Raw genomic sequence first — 18143 nt, 5'->3', positions numbered from 1 at the left:
TTTTACCAATTTACTGCTCTTCCCAGTAGCACCTTTTATCTTTACCCCAACAACTGGCATTTCAACATAATCTTTCCCCACTTTCAATTTCTTGCTTAACCTTTCAGATATTCCCGAGATCTCACTTCCTGTATCAATTAAACATTTACCAATCCATGACCCAATTGGAACTTTTATATAAGGACTGCAAAATTGATCACTTTTCTCAGAACCTGTATCCTCATGTAATAAATCACTTTCAATTTCCCCAAACCTATACTTATCAGAATCATATGGTATATCATTACATGTATTATTTGTCACAGTTATAAAATTTTCACAAGACACAAAATTGTCATGAGTACTCTCTATTATCTCAAATAGCCAAGAATTTTCATCCAAATCACATTGTATACTACTGAAGTACTTATCCTTCAGCTTTTCAAAAATAAAATATCTCATCTTTTTCCACCACTCAGGACATACAATTTCACATACATTAATAAGCATCTTTCTAAAGTTCTTGTCAAAAGAAATAGTTTCACTGTTCAGCCATATATTCATAAGAAATGTGTGTGTATCATTAGTATCTGTAAAAGTTTCATTTAGGTTAGAAGTTATACATGTGTCATCGTTATTTGTGTAGTCAGATTCTTTACCAACAACATCAAAATTCACACTTTCACATACATCCAGCTTGTGAGCCTTATTCATCCTGGTAACATCCCTGGGAATTTCTATAATATTCTCACTATTTAATCCATTTTCAACCATGTGTATACCCAACTCCCTATTTAAACTAATGAAATACCTTTCCTCAACATCATCATCAATACCATTACCATCATTATCAACAACGTCATTATCATTACACATATTCAGGTCATACACATTCAAATTATCCCCCAAAATATTATTTCCCCTTTCTAAAGTTACCTGATCCCTTTCACCAACATTTTCATTCTCACAGCATGCATTCTCTCTTTCATTCACACACATCTCTGAACTACTACAAATTACATCATCTGACAAAGTGTTGTTCTTTTCTGCCCAAGTGTAAAACTATGTTAAATCACAATTACTTTTATCTACTGTATGTTCTTGTGTACTGAAAATTTTATCTTTATCAATATCATCATTATTTTCCTCTTGAAATTTTTTCAATAAGTAACAACTAATGACCTCATGTGATAGCTTAGGTTTGGAACTGTCATGTTTGGGTTTATGATAGTCACATCCATTGGTCCTTTCATCATGCTCACCTTCTGCCTCAACCTTGCGGACCTTCAAGGGGGCGTCTACTCGTTTTTTATTTCCGGTTCCTGTTTGAACTGCTGATTGTGGTTCTGCCAATGTCTCTGATCAACATTTCTGATCCCATTCCTATGCCAAACATTACCTGATTGTTGGTAGTTTCTATTGTACTGACCTCTATCAAAATTTCTGTGATTTTGATCCCTAAAGTGTTCTCTATTTTGTTGATTATTAACGCGAAAATGTTGTTCTTGTTTTGGACAAAAATTATGGTCCTTCTTTTCAAAATTGTTATATCCCCCTGAATTTTGACTGACACCATGATAATTGTTTTGTTCCCTTTTTTGAAAGTTATCATTTCCCCAATTTTGACCATTACCTTTCTGAGTAAACCCACTGTGTGTTCTTATTGTTACCCTATCCAACTTTTCAATATAATTGAGAAACTGCTCTACATTACTATCAGGACAATGAACTAAACTCAACTGCATTGCTGATGGCAATCTTCTCTTTAAGGTATCAATTTTGATCAAGTCATCCAAAGGTTTTGTTAAATGAATAAGTTTTTGAAGTTCACTTTTGCAAAATTGTTTCATGTTCCCATCTGATTCTCTATAGTTTCGCCCATTCAAAAATTCACTTTTGATTCTAGTTCGTTTAAGATCATCCCAAAATTTTTCCAGAAATTTTGATTCAAATTCTGAAAAGGTCATCCCCAAAGTTACAATCTGGTTTGCCCAAGTCAAAGCTTCCCCTTCCAAGAATTTTTTCACAAATTTAATTTTTATTTCATCTGGTGAGTGAGGTAAAAAACAATCCTTACAATACTGCATAAAATCAACGGGATGTAAGGGTCCATCTACCAAAAAGTGCTTCACTGGAATATTAGATACAAGATTACATGTGTTGACATTGTAATTTTTGCTTTGAAATTCAATGTCAAAACTTTCAATTTTTTCGCTAAGTTCTTTGACAGATTTTTTGTTTTCTAAATCATTGCATTCTACTTTTTCTTCTAGAGTAACCAAACGATTGTCAGTTTTTTTTTTTCTACATTTTTTACTAAAACTTTTGTATTCTCATCCAAATTTTTAATTTCCCCTTTTATCTCATTAAAATCAATTAAATTTCTTTCCCTATCTACCAGTAACTCATTTTTTACAGTATTAATTTCACCGCTCAATTTAACATCAATTTCATTTACTTTTGCTTCCACAGATTCAATTTTTTCCTCAACACTGCCAACTCTGTTCGAAAGCTCACCCACTTGGGTATTGACTGCTTGGACTTGCAACAAAATGTTATCAATTTTTTCATCCCAGTAAGTCTTATTGTCGTCAACTGATTGTTTAATTTCTTTCGTGAAATTTACAAGAAAACTTTTTAAATCAAATTGATTGGTTCTTTCTGTTTCATTTGACCTGTCCTGATGTTCGAAGTCTATTAAATTACTACTTTCTACTTTAAACACAATACTCTTGAAAATCTCATAAGTCATTGTGAAGAACAAAAATTTATACACAACAATACAAAACAAGATAAAAATATTGTTTTAACAAAATACGAGGGTTTCGTGACTTATCTGGAACACTCTTCTACTGTTGCAAAACCACGTTTTCCATCCATGTGATTGTTGACCAAAATTCTTGAATTATTTTCTTCTGTCGAAAATTATATTTTTTGCCGAAACATTTCTTCTCCAAAACTTTTACTTCCCGATGAACACAAACACTGTAACACACATTCTGATGAAACTGGTATTAACACGCAAAAATTTTCTTCCTCATAGCACTGTTGAAGATCTCGTGAACACAATATCCCGGCTACAGTCCCCAGTTGAAATATGGCTTCCCGGCTAAGACAAACGTTGAAAATATGGTCACTATTTTTTATTTACTTAAATTTGCCATATTTCGTGACAGTACCTTCTCCGTTAGACGTTTGCAAGGCGATATTAGTCTTTGCTTCAGTTGTCTAAGTATGATTCCACAATGCATCTATGTCAGCTGCAGAAATGACGTGGTTCAACGTGTTTCTCTCATTTTGGTGTTTCAAATACAGTTTCTTCAAATGTAGTTTCTTCTTTTTTAAAATAAAACCAGACCAGCTTTAAAGTGGAAGCTCTCCTTTATAGAGAAAATAGTAATATATAACTATATCAACAGAAAAAAATCTAACTTTTCTGGATTGTCATTTTTGAAACAAAAAAAAAAAACCTAAATTATATAAAAAATAAAAAGGCGACAGTAAAGGAACTGACAGATATGTCCAAATGGAGGATACCATTGTAATCATAAAGCAATAATCTTTCGAATAAAAAAGTCACTAACAATACATCTAGAACTGTTAGAGAGATACAGCATTTTAAAAAATTTTCTGAAATTCGCATCTTCAAAATGGTGTTCGCAGTGTCATCTTTGGAGGCTTGTATCTCAGGGCGGAAATTTTTTTGGAGAAAACAAAAAAATGTGTGTTTCTTACTTACTCCTGAAATTTAACATATGCTAAATTCAATAACATTTGATGTTATGAAGGTAACCCATCTGCCTGAAGAGTTACAGATTATGCCTATCTGAAGTTCATATATAATGAAAATGACTGTAAAAATATCATAAGTGACTTGTATAAAATCTACAGTGCTTCAGTACATTGTTTTTACATTAAGGCTATTTCATTAAGACGTGTTGCTAGTGTTCTAAGTAATGTAAATTAAATACAAACAAACGAGAATTGGCCATTGACTTGGGGCTCTGCACAACTCCCGTGTCCTAATATCTTAATAGTAAAGCTCCTGTCCTCTCTTGTGAGAGTCTGAAAAGTTGTGTGTGTCACACATCTTCAGCTGCTGGCTGTTAAGTGAATGCTGTGTATCAATACTTGAATGTATTTTCTTGTTGAAATTTATTTGTGTGTGCATGTTTTTATAATTGTTTCAGTATATACTTACATGATATACATGTTTTTGCTACAAACGTTAAATGGTAGGTAGGTGGTTAGTGTTTAACGTCCCGTCGACAACGAGGTCATTAGAGACGGAGCGCAAGCTCGGGTTAGGGAAGGATTGGGAAGGAAATCGACCGTGCCCTTTCGAAGGAACCATCCCGGCATTTGCCTGAAACAATTTAGGGAAATCACGGAAAACCTAAATCAGGATGGTTGGAGACGGGATTGAACCGTCGTCCTCCTGAATGTGAGTCCAGTGTGCTAACCACTGCGCCACCTCGCTTGGTAAACGTTAAATAGTTTGATATCAGTGAAGATATCCTAAAATATTAACACTCTAATTTCTTCGTATATGAATTTGGATCTTCATCTTAAGCCACTAGTCAGTGATTTCAACAATTACATAAAATTAACAGTGGAAAATTTGGAATGGAATAATAATATAAATTGTATGAATTAGGATAGAATGTTACTCACCACATAGAGGAGACGTGGAGTGGCAGAGAGTCACATCTAAGAGTAGCCTGTTGGTAAATATTAGCTTAGCAATATTGATTGGGGTGGATGCTGGGAGTACAGAAGAGGAGAGAAATAAGAATTATAAGTGGAAAAAGATACTGTAGTGCTCCCTGTAAGATTGTGCAGTTGTGGCAGGGACAGGATATTGGGCTGCTAAGTGCAGAATCGAGAGAGATTTGCAGGGAGAAGGAGGGGTGGGGTTGACAGAAGCGAAAGGGGGAAAGGACCGTGCTGGGGGAACGAAAAGTATGTGTGAGGCTGTTAGAGGCACGTGGAGGTAGGGGCTAGCGAAGATTTGGAGGGGGGGGGGGGGGGGAGTTAATGAGAACGAAGAGTATGTTGTAGAGGGAGTCCTCACCTGCACAATTCAGAGAAGCTGTTGTTGATGGGTAGAATCGAGCTGGCGTGAATTGTGGAGAAGTCATTCAAGTCGAGCACATTGTGTTGCATGTCATTGCAGATGCAATGACCACAGATGACTGGGCTGTATGGAAGGACTGGACATTGTGGAATGGGTGGCAACTGTTGAAGTGGAGGTGTTGTGATTGTGGAGGAATGTGAATAGAGAGATGGTCTGGACTGAGGGTAAGGACACCCTATCCGCATTCCTCTAGAACCTCAACATCTCCACCATTCACTTCAGCTAGTCCTCCTCAGCTCAATGATCCACCTTCCTTGATGTTGACTTGTTGAGGGATAGCACCATCAGTAGCTACCTCCACATCAAACCCACCAACCAGTAACAATACCAACACCCCCATTTCCACAGCTGGCGTCCATTCAATACCAAGAAGTTCCTTCCATATGCAGTAACCACCTGCAGCTGTCACCATCTGCAGAGACAAACAGTCCCTCCCCAGATATGCCAAGTGTGCCGAGGCCTTCGCTGACTGAAATTACCTTGCCTGCCTTATCCAGAAACAGATCTCTTGCACCCCTCTATGGGCACAGATCCATGCGTGTGTCTACTGACTGTCGTAAGTTCTTGCTTGAGTGATAGGATAATGGTGGTGGTGGTGGTGACCTCAAGTAATGCTCCCATGGCAAAGAGTTTGTTAAATGTATCTTGAATAGCAAATCTCAGCCATTTAGATGTTCTATAGAGATACACATTCCTTCATAATATAGTGGAAAAGCAACTTTGTGTGCCAGTAGGGAATGGGCACATTTTCAAATGCCTCATGTTCTGACTGGGGCAAATGTAGAATACAGGTGATTTCCTTGCTGTAGTGAAGTGGTGACTTATCAGCAGCATATTGTTTCAGAAGAGAAATTTGAAGTAATGGTGACAATATTTTCATTTTTCAATGATGTATGGTTGCTGGATTTTAATTGATAAGATTAAATGGGTTTAACATAAAAGATTTTTTTAAATAATTTAAATAAATGTGAGCTGTGATGCCAGTAAATATAATGCATCAGCATTTTTTAATGTTTTCTGTCTTTCCTTGGTTTTTTCTATATTCTTGGAGAAATGGTCTGCCTATGCAACTAAATGAGAATCGTTTGTACTTCAAAAATAGGCCATCAGAAACTAATACCAAAATTGGCAAAAAGGACATCATTAAAATCAGCAGATAACACCACATGTTAAAAAAATAACACCAGAATGGACAAAATAAAATTGAAATTGGCCATACGACACACACACACACACACACACACACACACACACACACACACACACACACACACAGTCCCTCCTGATAAGTCAGGAACATAATAGGACTGATGTTTCTTATGCAAATTGCATACCAGCCTTTAATTGATCTGCCAGTAAATACTGGTATTTTAACTAAGCTCAGAAATCTAATAAAATAGTTGTCATGTGTAACACAGGAGATTAATCTGTCTTAATTTGTAAGAGGACTTTTTTTACTCATTAGGGGACCTTAGGGACTAGCTGTCCTATATTTTCTTCATAATTGTAGGATGTGAAAGTAAATGCACAGACGTCAGTTTCCAAGTAGTGGGGTACATTTCTAAAAACAGCTCAAAAAAAATTTCACTTGAAAATTAGAAGTTATCTGACCACTTATCTACAAAATATGTTGACCTTATTAATGTTATTACCTGTAGCTGAGTGTGTAAAGTAAAAGTTTAGTAATTGCATTACCATTGGTTCGATCTCACCAACACCAACCTTTTATTTTTATTATTTATATTTTTTAATCCCATGTTAATTAATATTTGGAAATATTAATAAAAATACTGAATCATGTTATTTAATAAAAATAACATATTTCTGTTTTTAATTAAAAATAACATCAAAATGTAAGTATTCACATAAATTAAACTGGAAAAAACCTGGGAATTTTTTAGAATTCCAGGAATTTGTCATTGCTTTTATTTTCATTTAAATTTATGTAATTATGAGTGGTAAAAACTGATACTGTAACAAAGAATTTTAGTGTGTCCTACTATTGCAGAATAATACTGCAACAACAACAAATAAACTAGAGAGGAAAAAACTTGAGTTGCAGAGGAAATGCACCATTTACAACAAAAAAACACAGTGCATACACAAGTGTCTGCCAATAGCAAAGCTTGTCAAAGGCTTTAGGACAAAGTCCATGCAATATTTTATAACAACAAACTGCTGCCGATGAGCACTGTGTCACTGCTGTTTGCAATAGTTCATTTGAGCAGTTGCCAGTGGGCTCATGCGCATTCACAGTTGAGTCCCCTATGAGCAGTACCTTCTCCCGCTTCTGGCTACCTGAAGTGTGGCTAGTAGCTCTGTCAGCAGTAGCAATAAGCAGCTAGATGCTTAGTCTCCTCATGAGTCGTGTATTTGTTTACTGATTTCTGTGGCTGAGAGCTATGAAGCGAATTAAAATGTATTCACATAATTACGGAAAGCTAAAATATGTTATTAGTTTCGGTTTTATAATTTTATTTTATTTTCACATTTTTGGTAGTGAAGCATTAATTGCCTTGCAGAACAGTGAAGTTATTTTTGACGGCTTGTTAAAGAAATTTGGCTTTTATTGATCTTTTCCACAGAGGCAGTCAATTTATTTGTAACAAAGTGTTTCATTCCACACTATTGGCTGGTTTCAACTGTTTGCTGAATTTCGAGAGCATGTTTTGATCGTCTGGCATGTATGGCTTTATGCCGTAATAAAGAACGAAACAGAGATACTACAGTACTGGTAACCCAAGAAAATTTGCACCCCAAAAACCACACGGGAAAACTTAATATCAGGTTGGGACCTACTTCTTTGTGAATCTGGACATACTGATGTGCACTTTAAGCCAAATTATTTATTTTAGTATAGTTTACAAAATTCCTAAGCTCTTGGAGTATCCTGTGATATCCTGTTTCGTTCAGGATTTAATGTAAGATTTCTTAATTCTATATACATACAAGCATACGAGCTTCCTACGTCATTGTAGCTGGGCATGCACAGTAACACCTGTTTTCCAGCTCCCTCTGACAACTGCTGAAATGTTATCTAACAGGTCGCAGGAAAATATTTGGACTGTTGGTTTGAAAAGTGTTACTTACAAAGTAAATTTCATGTCACACAAGATTAATTGTTTTATGTGAGAATCTGCTTTGAATTTCTTAAATCACAGGGTGTTTGTTTCTCGTTTAAAGTTTAACACTTTGAGGGCCAGCCACTTGGAAGAATTTTGAGCCTAGAAGGCCAGACATTTATGTCATTATTTAAAATTTTACTGGTACTTTCGGGTGAAGTATCTTAAAATGTAACATATGCAAAAAAAAATACCAATATTATATGTGGAAGCTTAGCCTTCCTTGTAGCTGCAATATGTATATTAATTAAAACTATTAACTTTTCCTGTTTGTGTGTTTATACTAGTTAATAGTGATATTGCTATTGTCTAACTACAGCATGAGTTCTATGCTCTGAATATGTGCTATCATCGACTGGTGAGCTATGATTGGCGTACAAAAGGACATCGCAATCTTGATATCAGTGCTTCAGAAATTAATGTTCTGTGTTTGGTTGAATTCGAATATATACATTCGTAATATGAAACTATGCAGCCTATCGTAATACGAGAATATATAGCATATGTGTTGCTGCCCATCAAATATTTTTCCAAAACGTGTTTCTACCCCCCCCCCCCTCCCCCCTCCCTAGTGTTTGTTTTCTAAAGTGCCAGGAAGTTCTTTGCCGGTGCATAAAACCTTAACCATTCAGAGAACTGATGAGTTTTACAGTTCTGAGGGAAGGTGTACTGTCACTTAATGTGGAAAAAGTGAATTTTTAACTGGGAAATCCAGGAAAAATCTGGGAATATTTTTTTCCTTGTCCTCGTATACACCCTGAACAAATTACTAGAGTTTAATATTATGCAGTCAGCTGCTGGCATCTGTGTTAGTAAGCTGGTAATATGTAACAGCAATTGGAAATCTCCCGATTTTCGAAGGTGACTTTCTTCAGTGATTTTAAAGAAGAGAGAGAAATTCCATCATATTGTGCATTTTAATTGATGCCAGACACTGCCCTTCAAATCCTGGAAGTATGAAGCATATTGAAGTGGGTCAGTCTGTAAGATCCCGTTGTCACTTGCATTATCGCAATTGTATATTAGCAAGGGCCAACAGTACAGTTTCTTTTAACATATACCAGAGTCCATACAAATGTATACTGTTGGAATTTGACAGTTGACAAGCTTGATGAGTGGGCCTACACCAAGAGAAATTGTTAATTAGACTTTTATTTGTATCCTAATAATATTTGCTTAATTTCAAATCATATAATATGACTCAACAACAAAGCAGTATAGCAGTTAATTCAGTGTGTTCCATCCAGACATGGCATACTGCTGTTGCCAAGCAGTATAGTAGTTAATTCAATGTGTCTCCATCCAGATATAGCATAACAATGAGAAACTGTGAATTGTTACGATACTGTAAATCAGTCTACTGTGCAGTCATGTGGGTAGACGGATTATTGGGGGTTAGATGAAGTAGCAAGAACTTGCACTGTATGATGATCACTATTCTGGTGCAATATTGCACAAGACTGAAGTCCATCAGTAGTGTTTTCACACACTGATGTACACAATTTGGAATCTAAATGTGAGCACATCCATAAAAAGTCCTGCCAACATAACCTGAAAGGACATTACGTAGTTCATGCAAACATCTTCCTCATAATGCTCAGATATTGTTATAGCTAATTTTGTGATGGGATCCTGGTATTCAAACTGTTTCAATTATTTAAAGTAGTTGGTGGCAAAACTGTTCTGTACTGTTGATTCAGCACTAAAGTAATATGTGCAACATCTTACAAATACTGTTGTTGTTCTGTGTTTTCAAGAATCGGAGGGACGTGACATGTGCTGTGTGATCTCATCACTGTGCCAGCTTTTATTGGTTCCACAGTACCGAACACTTGTAGGATTTCAGGCACTCATACAGAAGGAATGGGTGTCTCTGGGACATCCATTTAGCTCAAGACTTGGTCATGTTCTACGCTCTTCTTCTGAAAGGGTTAGTGAGTGCTGAAGACTTTATTGTAATTTACTTTGCTGGCTAACTTCCATTTTAGAATACATTATTTATTTCAAACATATTTTTTAAACATGAAAGTTCTGTGCCATAACTTTACTTGTCCCATAAAACAAATGTAATCAACACTGAAATCATACTCAATGATGTGTGCTTTTGCAGTCCCCTGAACTCCTGCTGTTTCTGGATTGTGTGTGGCAGCTATTACAGCAGTTTCCCATCGAGTTCGAGTTCACTGAAACATACTTGACTACATTATGGGATTCAGCTCATATCTCAGTATTTGAGACCTTCCTTTTTGACTGTGAGAGGGATCGTGATGTTGCTGCTAAGGTAAATTGTTATATACCAAGTACCTCTTAGATATTGTAACAAAAGTGTTTGAGCTTTTTACATTGTAGTTGCTGGAGAAGGAAGTTGGAATTTGGGTCATATAAGTCTGACAAAGAAATATTTTAGCTAACTCAGCATTGTGTCACATTATGTTTTTTCCCACTCTGCCTTTGTTTGTTTGTTTATTGGTGCATCGCCAGAATTAAAACTCAATGAATGTTGAACTTTCATTTTGTTACTTCATTTTCAGCTGTTGCCATTCGCAGACTAAATAAAATGTAGGTTTACAGTTACATTACACCATTACTTGTTCCATAGATCATGAATGACATTTCGTAATAATGTGGAAATTGTCAGTTTACCATAAGGTTTCTTTAAGTGATATAATTAAATTTGTTTATCTATTTATTTATTGATTTATTTTTACAATTATTACTTAATGTCTAAAAATTCGTCTGTTGAGTAAAAGGAGTTATCTTTCATAAATTCTTTTAATTTGTTTCTAAATGCTGGTTGGCTGTTTGTCAGACTTGTAATGCTGTTTGGTAAATGAACAAAGACGTTTGTAGCAGCATAATTCACTCCTTTGTGTTTCAAAGGCAGATTTAATGCAGAATAGTGAAGATCATCCTTTCATCTAGTGTTGTTGCTATGCACTTTGCTATTATTTTTTAATTGGGATAGGTTTTTAACAAATTTTAAAGTGAAGACATGTATTGTGAAGGTTCTGTGAATATCCCTAAATCCTTAAAAAAAAAATCTGCAAGATGATCTTTGGTGGACTCCAGCTATTTTTCTGATTGCATGCTTTTGTGCAATGATTACTTTTTCTCTTAATGGTGGATTACCCGAAAATATGATGTCATATGAAAGCAGTGAATGAAAATAGGCATAGTAGACTAATTTACTCGTATGTTAATCACCAACATTTTAAATGACCCTAATTGCACAAGTAGCTGAACTCAATCGTCTCAGCAGATTATCAATGTGTTTCTTAAGAATTCAATTTCTCATCAGTCCACACACCCAGAAATTTTGAATATTCTGCCTTAGCAACAGACTTCCATTCATAGTCTATATTTATCCATGGTATTATGCCATTTACTGTACAGAATTGTATGAACTGTGTCTTCTCAAAATTTTGTGAGAGTCCATTTGGAGAGAACCACTTAATAATTTTCCTCAGCTGATTTTTGCTCCTTGGATGTGATTACTATACTTGTATCATCAGCAAAAAGAACTAACTTTGCATCTTCATGAATATAGAGTGATCTTCATGAATATAGAGTGGCAAGTTGTTAATATATATTAAGAACAATAAGGGACCCCAAGACTGAACCCTGTGGGACACCATTCTTGATACCTCCCCAGTTAGAGGACTCTGCTGGTTTTTGTAGACTATCTGTACTGTTAATTTCAGCCTTCTGCATTCTTCAAGTTAAGTATGAATTAAATCATTTATGCACTATCCCACACATACCACAATACTTAAGCTTATCTAGAAGAATTTCATGATTCACACAATCAAAAGCCTGTGAGAGATCACAAAATATTCCAATGGGTGATGTTTGGTTATTCATTGCATTTAATATTTGATCAGTGAAAGCATATATAGCATTTTCTTTTGAAAAGCCTTTCTGAAAACCAAACTGACATTTTCATAGTACCTAATTTTGACAAATATGTGAAGCCACTCATGAATACATTACTTTTTCAAGAATTTTGGATAAAGCTATCAGAAGTGACATTCCATAGCCAAACTGAATTATATCCTGGTCTTTCAAGATAGGCTTTTTGCAACGTTTGCTAAGCCAACAGTGATAAAATTTGTATGAAGTGGAAGTTGAAATTTTATTCATTAGAACAGAGAGAGAGGGCATCAAACCAAACCGAATAAAATGCTGTGCTGGAGCCAAAACATCCTCCCTCCAGTGTTGTAGGTATTATACAAAATCTTCTAATACTTGAAGGAATTGATTGTGCTCCCCTTTAGAAACATAGTACAAAATTCATTCTGAACCTAACGTGTCAAATTTTTTTTGCATTCACCTTGACTGATCGAGCCATATTATGTTCGTGTGGTACTAATTTTTTTAATCTTTTCACTAAAGTTCTGTTGGTTTCTTAGTTTTGTGACAGATAGCCACAGCAGGATATTATTCCAAAATTGTGTCTGACAATGAGATGCTTATAAAACAGAGATGGTGTCATTAAATTCTACACTGTTGAACATAAAGCACTAAATTAGAAATGAGTAGCGTGTGGTGGTGGTAATTGCATTTCAGTAGTGATGGCAAGGATGTGCACAACATGATGTGACCCAGTTTGCATCTCATTGATTTGATTTGAACAGGGACATCAGAACAACAGCAATCCTGGCCCACTATTGCCTGCACTGAAACAGTGTTTATTGTGAATTTTCACTCCATGTGGTTCTAATAAAGCCAATCAGTACTCTTGAAGAATGCTACAATGCCCCTTACTACTTCCTTTTTAGACACAATTTTGTGTGCCTATTGATCTCCAGTGACTCACATTGGAAGATTAGCTGTCATGCAGTTCCATTGTCCTCATCACACAGTCTACGCCTAGGGGCTTCTTTCTCTACACCCATCATTTTTATATGTTTCTTAAAGTTCCCGTAGCCTGTCGCTCGTCCTACCATGAGCTTAGTCTGTTTCCTGTTCAGGCCAAGAGTAGAGAACTACTCTTAAAACATGACTTTGGCAACATTAGCTTGCCAAGTTTTTGTTTTGGGATCATAGTGTCCAATATTATACATTTTGTCTACTGAACTAGTTTCATAGTTATCGCCTTAATGATGCTTAGGAAAGTTTTTGGTCCAGGAAATGGAGCCGTTGGAGCTGGCCTGGCTAGCCTGTTGATTTGTTCATTACCACTGATTTCTGAGTGACCAGGGACCCACAGCAGTTTACCCTGTTGCTTTCCCCTAGTCTCACAAGGGCTTTGCGTCATTCTGCAGTGATCTTCGACCTGAAACTTCCTGGCAGTTTAAAGCTGTTGCCGGGCTGAGACTCAAACTCGGGAACTTTGCCTTTTGCGGGCAAGTGCTCTACTGACTGAGGTACCCAAGCACCACTCACAACCCGTCCTCACAGCTTCAGTTCTGCCAGTACCTTGTCTCCTACCTTCCAAACTTCACAGAAGCTCTCCTGTGAAACTAGCAGTCTAGCAGGCCTGGAAAAATTGAAGCTGTGAGGATGAGTCATGAGGCGTACTCAGATAGCTCAGTTAGTAGAGCCCTTTTCCAGGAAAGTCAAAGGTCCAGAGTTTGACAATCGATCCAGCACACAGTTTTAATCTGCCAGCAAGTTTTATATCAGTGCACACTCCACTGCAGAGTGAAAATTTCAATATGGGAACCTCCCCCAGGCTGTGGATAAGCCATGTCTCTGCAATTCCATTCTTCCAGGGGTGCTAGTTCTGCTAGGTTCGCAGGAGAGCTTCTGTGAAGTTTGTAAGGCAGGAGATGAGGTACTGGCAGAATTGAAGCTGTGAGGATGGGTCATGTGCCATGCTTAGGTATCTCAGTTGGTAGTAGAGATGGGAAAAACTGTTCTTTTCAGCAATCGGATCAGAACTGGTCAGTCACTGAAATGAACTAGCTCTTTTTCATGATTCAGCACTCACCATTCACTAACAAAAATAAGTAAAAGGAAGTACGTTGCCTTTTCAATTCGTCACTAAACCTGAATTTTTATCTGATGTGGTCCTATTGTGAAAGAACTTGTAAAGAGACATAATAATTTTGTGTTGTGTCCCCAGTAATTTTCACATACAACAGTTTAAAATTTTGTTTGCTGTAAAAATTATAAATATTATAACAAAATCCTAAATATTTCTTATGAAGTGGAAAAATTTTGAGAATGAGGACTTATTCTTGTTATATTTTGATACTTTTATTGGAAAAAAATATAAAAATTATAACAATTGCAATTGAAGTGTATCTGCAGTTATCACTTACAGTCAGTATGTTCGCATAAGGGAAAAATTAATCAATATTGTCATTTATAAATAAAATTTGACCCATTCTAGTTTATGTGAGTCTCTTTCTCTTGTTAGTGCACATTTGTCCTGCTTTTGAAAATGTTCGTTCACAGGTCACTGATGCTGCTGTGATACATAATATTTTTAGAATCAGCTGATACAGTGCTGGCCACAACAATTTTCTTGTTTCCCACCAGTTTAAGGGATTGCTGAGTCTAGGCAAATTTCCCACCACTAAATAATTGTTCAGTTCGACAATTGCCACACTTTTGGGTCATGACTTGTTTCGTTGAACTCTTCCCAGACTGAAGAAGTCTCATGTGTCACAGTGGTAACTGGTTGAGAAGTGAGCTCTGTTTTTTTCTTGTTGAACAACCAACACTTTCATTTTTACAATATCCTTCATGTAGTGGTTCTGAAAAATGTTGTAGTCTGAAAATTCTGGCCTTTGAATCGGGTGTCCAGTAATATAGCCTGACTAATCAGTTCATTGCTGGAGATAACCCCAAGCCACGCTGATAACCCTTTAAGCAAATTATCGACCAATGACTCTACTTCTTGAGGATTTTTTTATTTTTATCTTTAAAAGACTCTAGTTGCTGTTCCATTAATCTTGCTAAGATTTTCATTTTTAAAAGTGATATTGTTTTCCCTGAGAACACTTCTTTGGTTGCCTCATCTAACACTTACAAAATCCTTAAAGCCTGTTGTATTATCTCCTAATCTGTACCTTTTAAGTTTAAGGTGATCGATTTTCCACCTAAAATAGCGAGGCAAAAAATTATAGGATCTGTATTTAAAGTAAATCTTTGCAACATTTTGTCAGTAGTGTTCCATCTGGTTGGTACATTGTGTTTCAGTATCAGTCAATCTTTTTTAAATTTTCTTGCATTTCAGCAAGTTTGCTTAAAACAAAGGGTCTCTCCTTAAGAAAGATAACAACTCATATTGACCTCATCAATGGTTTTTATATGGGCTTTCGAACTGCCTGTTGCAGAGTGAGGTTTAAAGAATGTGCAAAGTGGGTAATATGTGGAAGTTTCAGGAGCATGGCAGTTAATTTCATATTTGATGCAGCTTGTGTTGTTATGGAAATGATTTGAAAATTGATATTGTATTTGGGATAACAGACTTTACTCGGTTTGAGTGTTTTCTGCAGTGTGTCTGTCCTTGAATTATGAGCACTCTAAAAGGTATGGCTTTAGTTCACTCTTCTCATGTATGAAATGTCAGTTGTGTTGACAGTTTGAACAGCGTGGTCTATTGCCCGACGAATTTGTAGCAGTTCTGAATCGAATGCCGTGAAGTGTTTTCTTCGAGTTGAAGTGACGAGGGCATAAGTCAGGGGACTGCAGTAGGTGGTACAGCACTTAGCAGTCCCATCACTCAAACAAATCAGTAACAGCTTGCACTGTACGTGCTTGAGCACTGTCCTCCAAAATGATGGCCATGTCCTGCAGAAAGTGTCATTGCTTCTGTCTCTATGCTGTCCATTTTTGGAACACAACCTACGACCATCTTAGAGACAGAAGTGATGACACTTTCTGCAGGACCTGACCATTATTTTGCAGGACAGTGCTCAAGCACGTACATTGCAAGCTGTTACTGATTTGTTTGAGTGATGGGGCTGGTAAGTGCTATACCACCTATTGCGCTCACCTGACTTAAGCCCTTGTAAGCTCAACTCTATTCCTAAACTGAAGGAAACACTTCACGGTATTCGCTTCAGAACTGCTGCAAATTCGTCGGGCAATAGACCACGCTGCTCAAACTGTGAACATTGCTGTCAGCAGGTTATACACAATGCTGGTGACTACTTTGAAGGTCAGTAAAAGTTTGAAAAATATATCTATTTTGTACGTGCTGTAAATAAATAGTTGCCACTATTAAAGTTCCAACCGTCGTATATATTAACTTGATTGGCCTCATTGGACCACTTGAGTCATTCCATGTTCATTTTATGTTTGAAGATTGGACTACTTGCTTCTTGAGTTCAGCTCAGTACTGTTTTATTCGTTCCGTACACAATTTTCTTAACTTGTCTGAAATCTCTACCAGTCTTCTGTGCGTCATTTCTGCCCAAAATTTATGATTCATATGGGGAGTGTTAATTTTGTTCTCTGCATCACTAATTCGGAGCCTAACTGCTTCAAGATCTTGCTGAATTTCTTTGACACTCTGTCCTCCTGTCTTTTTTCCGAGACTTCTCATCTCTAGTTGTTTTAAAATCCTGTTGTCAGGCAGTCGTAAGACATGAAAGAAATAAGAGATTCTTTTCTTCTTAATTGTGCTGCTGATTGACCCAATCTTACAATAGACAGTTTCGTTAGGGAGGATTCTACAGACTCCATCAACCTGCTATTTTTTATTGATGCATGTTCTGATAATTCTTTGTTCAGTTTTGAAGAGTTGATTGGTTCTTCTTTCATTTTTAATTTGAACAGAGTTTCACAAGCATAAGTTGCTTCCGGGAGAGTTACAGTTATGTAATGTTGGATCTTAGTGTCTGTTGACAGGAATTTCTTATTATATGTTGACCAGGTTAGAAATTGTGCTTTTTTTTCATTTTGTTGGTTCTATCATTCATGTTGCTTTCTCACCTAAGTTGTGCAAAATAATTTCTTCAATATTTAAATTGTAAAACTGTATTAATTGCTTGATCATTTATGAAGATTTTATCTATGCAAAGAGTTTTCATGGGCATGATTTCAGTTTTCTCAAAGTATATTTGTAATCCTATTTTTGAAGCAAGTTTCTGGAGACTTGTGATCTGAGCATGAACTACTTCCATGTCAAGAGCTAAGAGAACTAAATCATCAGCAAACCCAAGGCAGTTTGTTCTTATTGCTGGTTTTCCTCCAATTTTAATTTTACATGGATTTTGTTTTTGCCAGATTGTCATGATGTAATCAAGGGCCACATTGAAAAGCAAAGGGGGCAATCCACCACCTTGTCTGTCCTGTTTTTATTGTGAAAGCTTTTGACATTTCTCCTCTAATCTTGGCCTTTGAATTGTGTTAGTTAAAGTTAGCTAAATGAGTCTTACCAGTTTGGGATGGAGGCCATATACTCTAAGGAATTTTAGAAGTGTGGGTCCGTGAACACTATCATATACGTTTTTAAAATCTATGAATGAGATGAATAATTGTTCATCTCTTTACTTGTAATACTCCATTATTAGTTTCTGGCTAAGAATTTGGTCTGAGCCGCTTCTGTATGGTCGAAATCATCCTTGATATTCTCCAAGTTGTGGTTCCAGAATGTTTTTCATCCTATTGTAAATTATGCATGAAAAAATTTTTTATGTGCAGTCCAGAAGGCTTATTCCTCTGTAATTATCTGGGTTGGCTCTATCTCCTTTTTGAAATAATGGATGGATTATTCCTGAGGTCCAGTGCTCTGGGAATTTTCTCTGTGATCCACATTTCAGTTAGATGTTGGCGGAGATTTATGACCACAGGTTTTCCAGCATTCTTCCAGATTTCTGCAAATACATAAGTATATATACTTATAGAGAACGGATGGTATTCTCTGCAAATCATTTTTAAAAGCAGTACATCTAATACTATACTTTTATTTAATGTGAGTGACTTTATAATATTATTAAAAAAATTAC

General features: G+C 36.2%; 1 protein-coding gene across 1 annotated transcript in view; it reads left to right on the top strand.

The window, feature by feature from the left end:
- LOC124622213 (myotubularin-related protein 10-B) overlaps positions 1-18143 on the top strand; it is a 115215-nt gene that overhangs the window by 48146 nt on the left and 48926 nt on the right. The window contains exons 10-11 of the mRNA XM_047147860.1: positions 9996-10168; positions 10349-10519. Coding sequence (XP_047003816.1) covers positions 9996-10168; positions 10349-10519 — 344 coding nt within the window. The remainder of the gene's footprint in view (positions 1-9995; positions 10169-10348; positions 10520-18143) is intronic.

Source organism: Schistocerca americana, chromosome 7, assembly GCF_021461395.2.
Source record: "Schistocerca americana isolate TAMUIC-IGC-003095 chromosome 7, iqSchAmer2.1, whole genome shotgun sequence".
NCBI lineage: Eukaryota > Metazoa > Arthropoda > Insecta > Orthoptera > Acrididae > Schistocerca > Schistocerca americana.
Note: the sequence above shows the minus strand (reverse complement) of the source record. Positions and strands in the feature narration are given on the sequence as shown.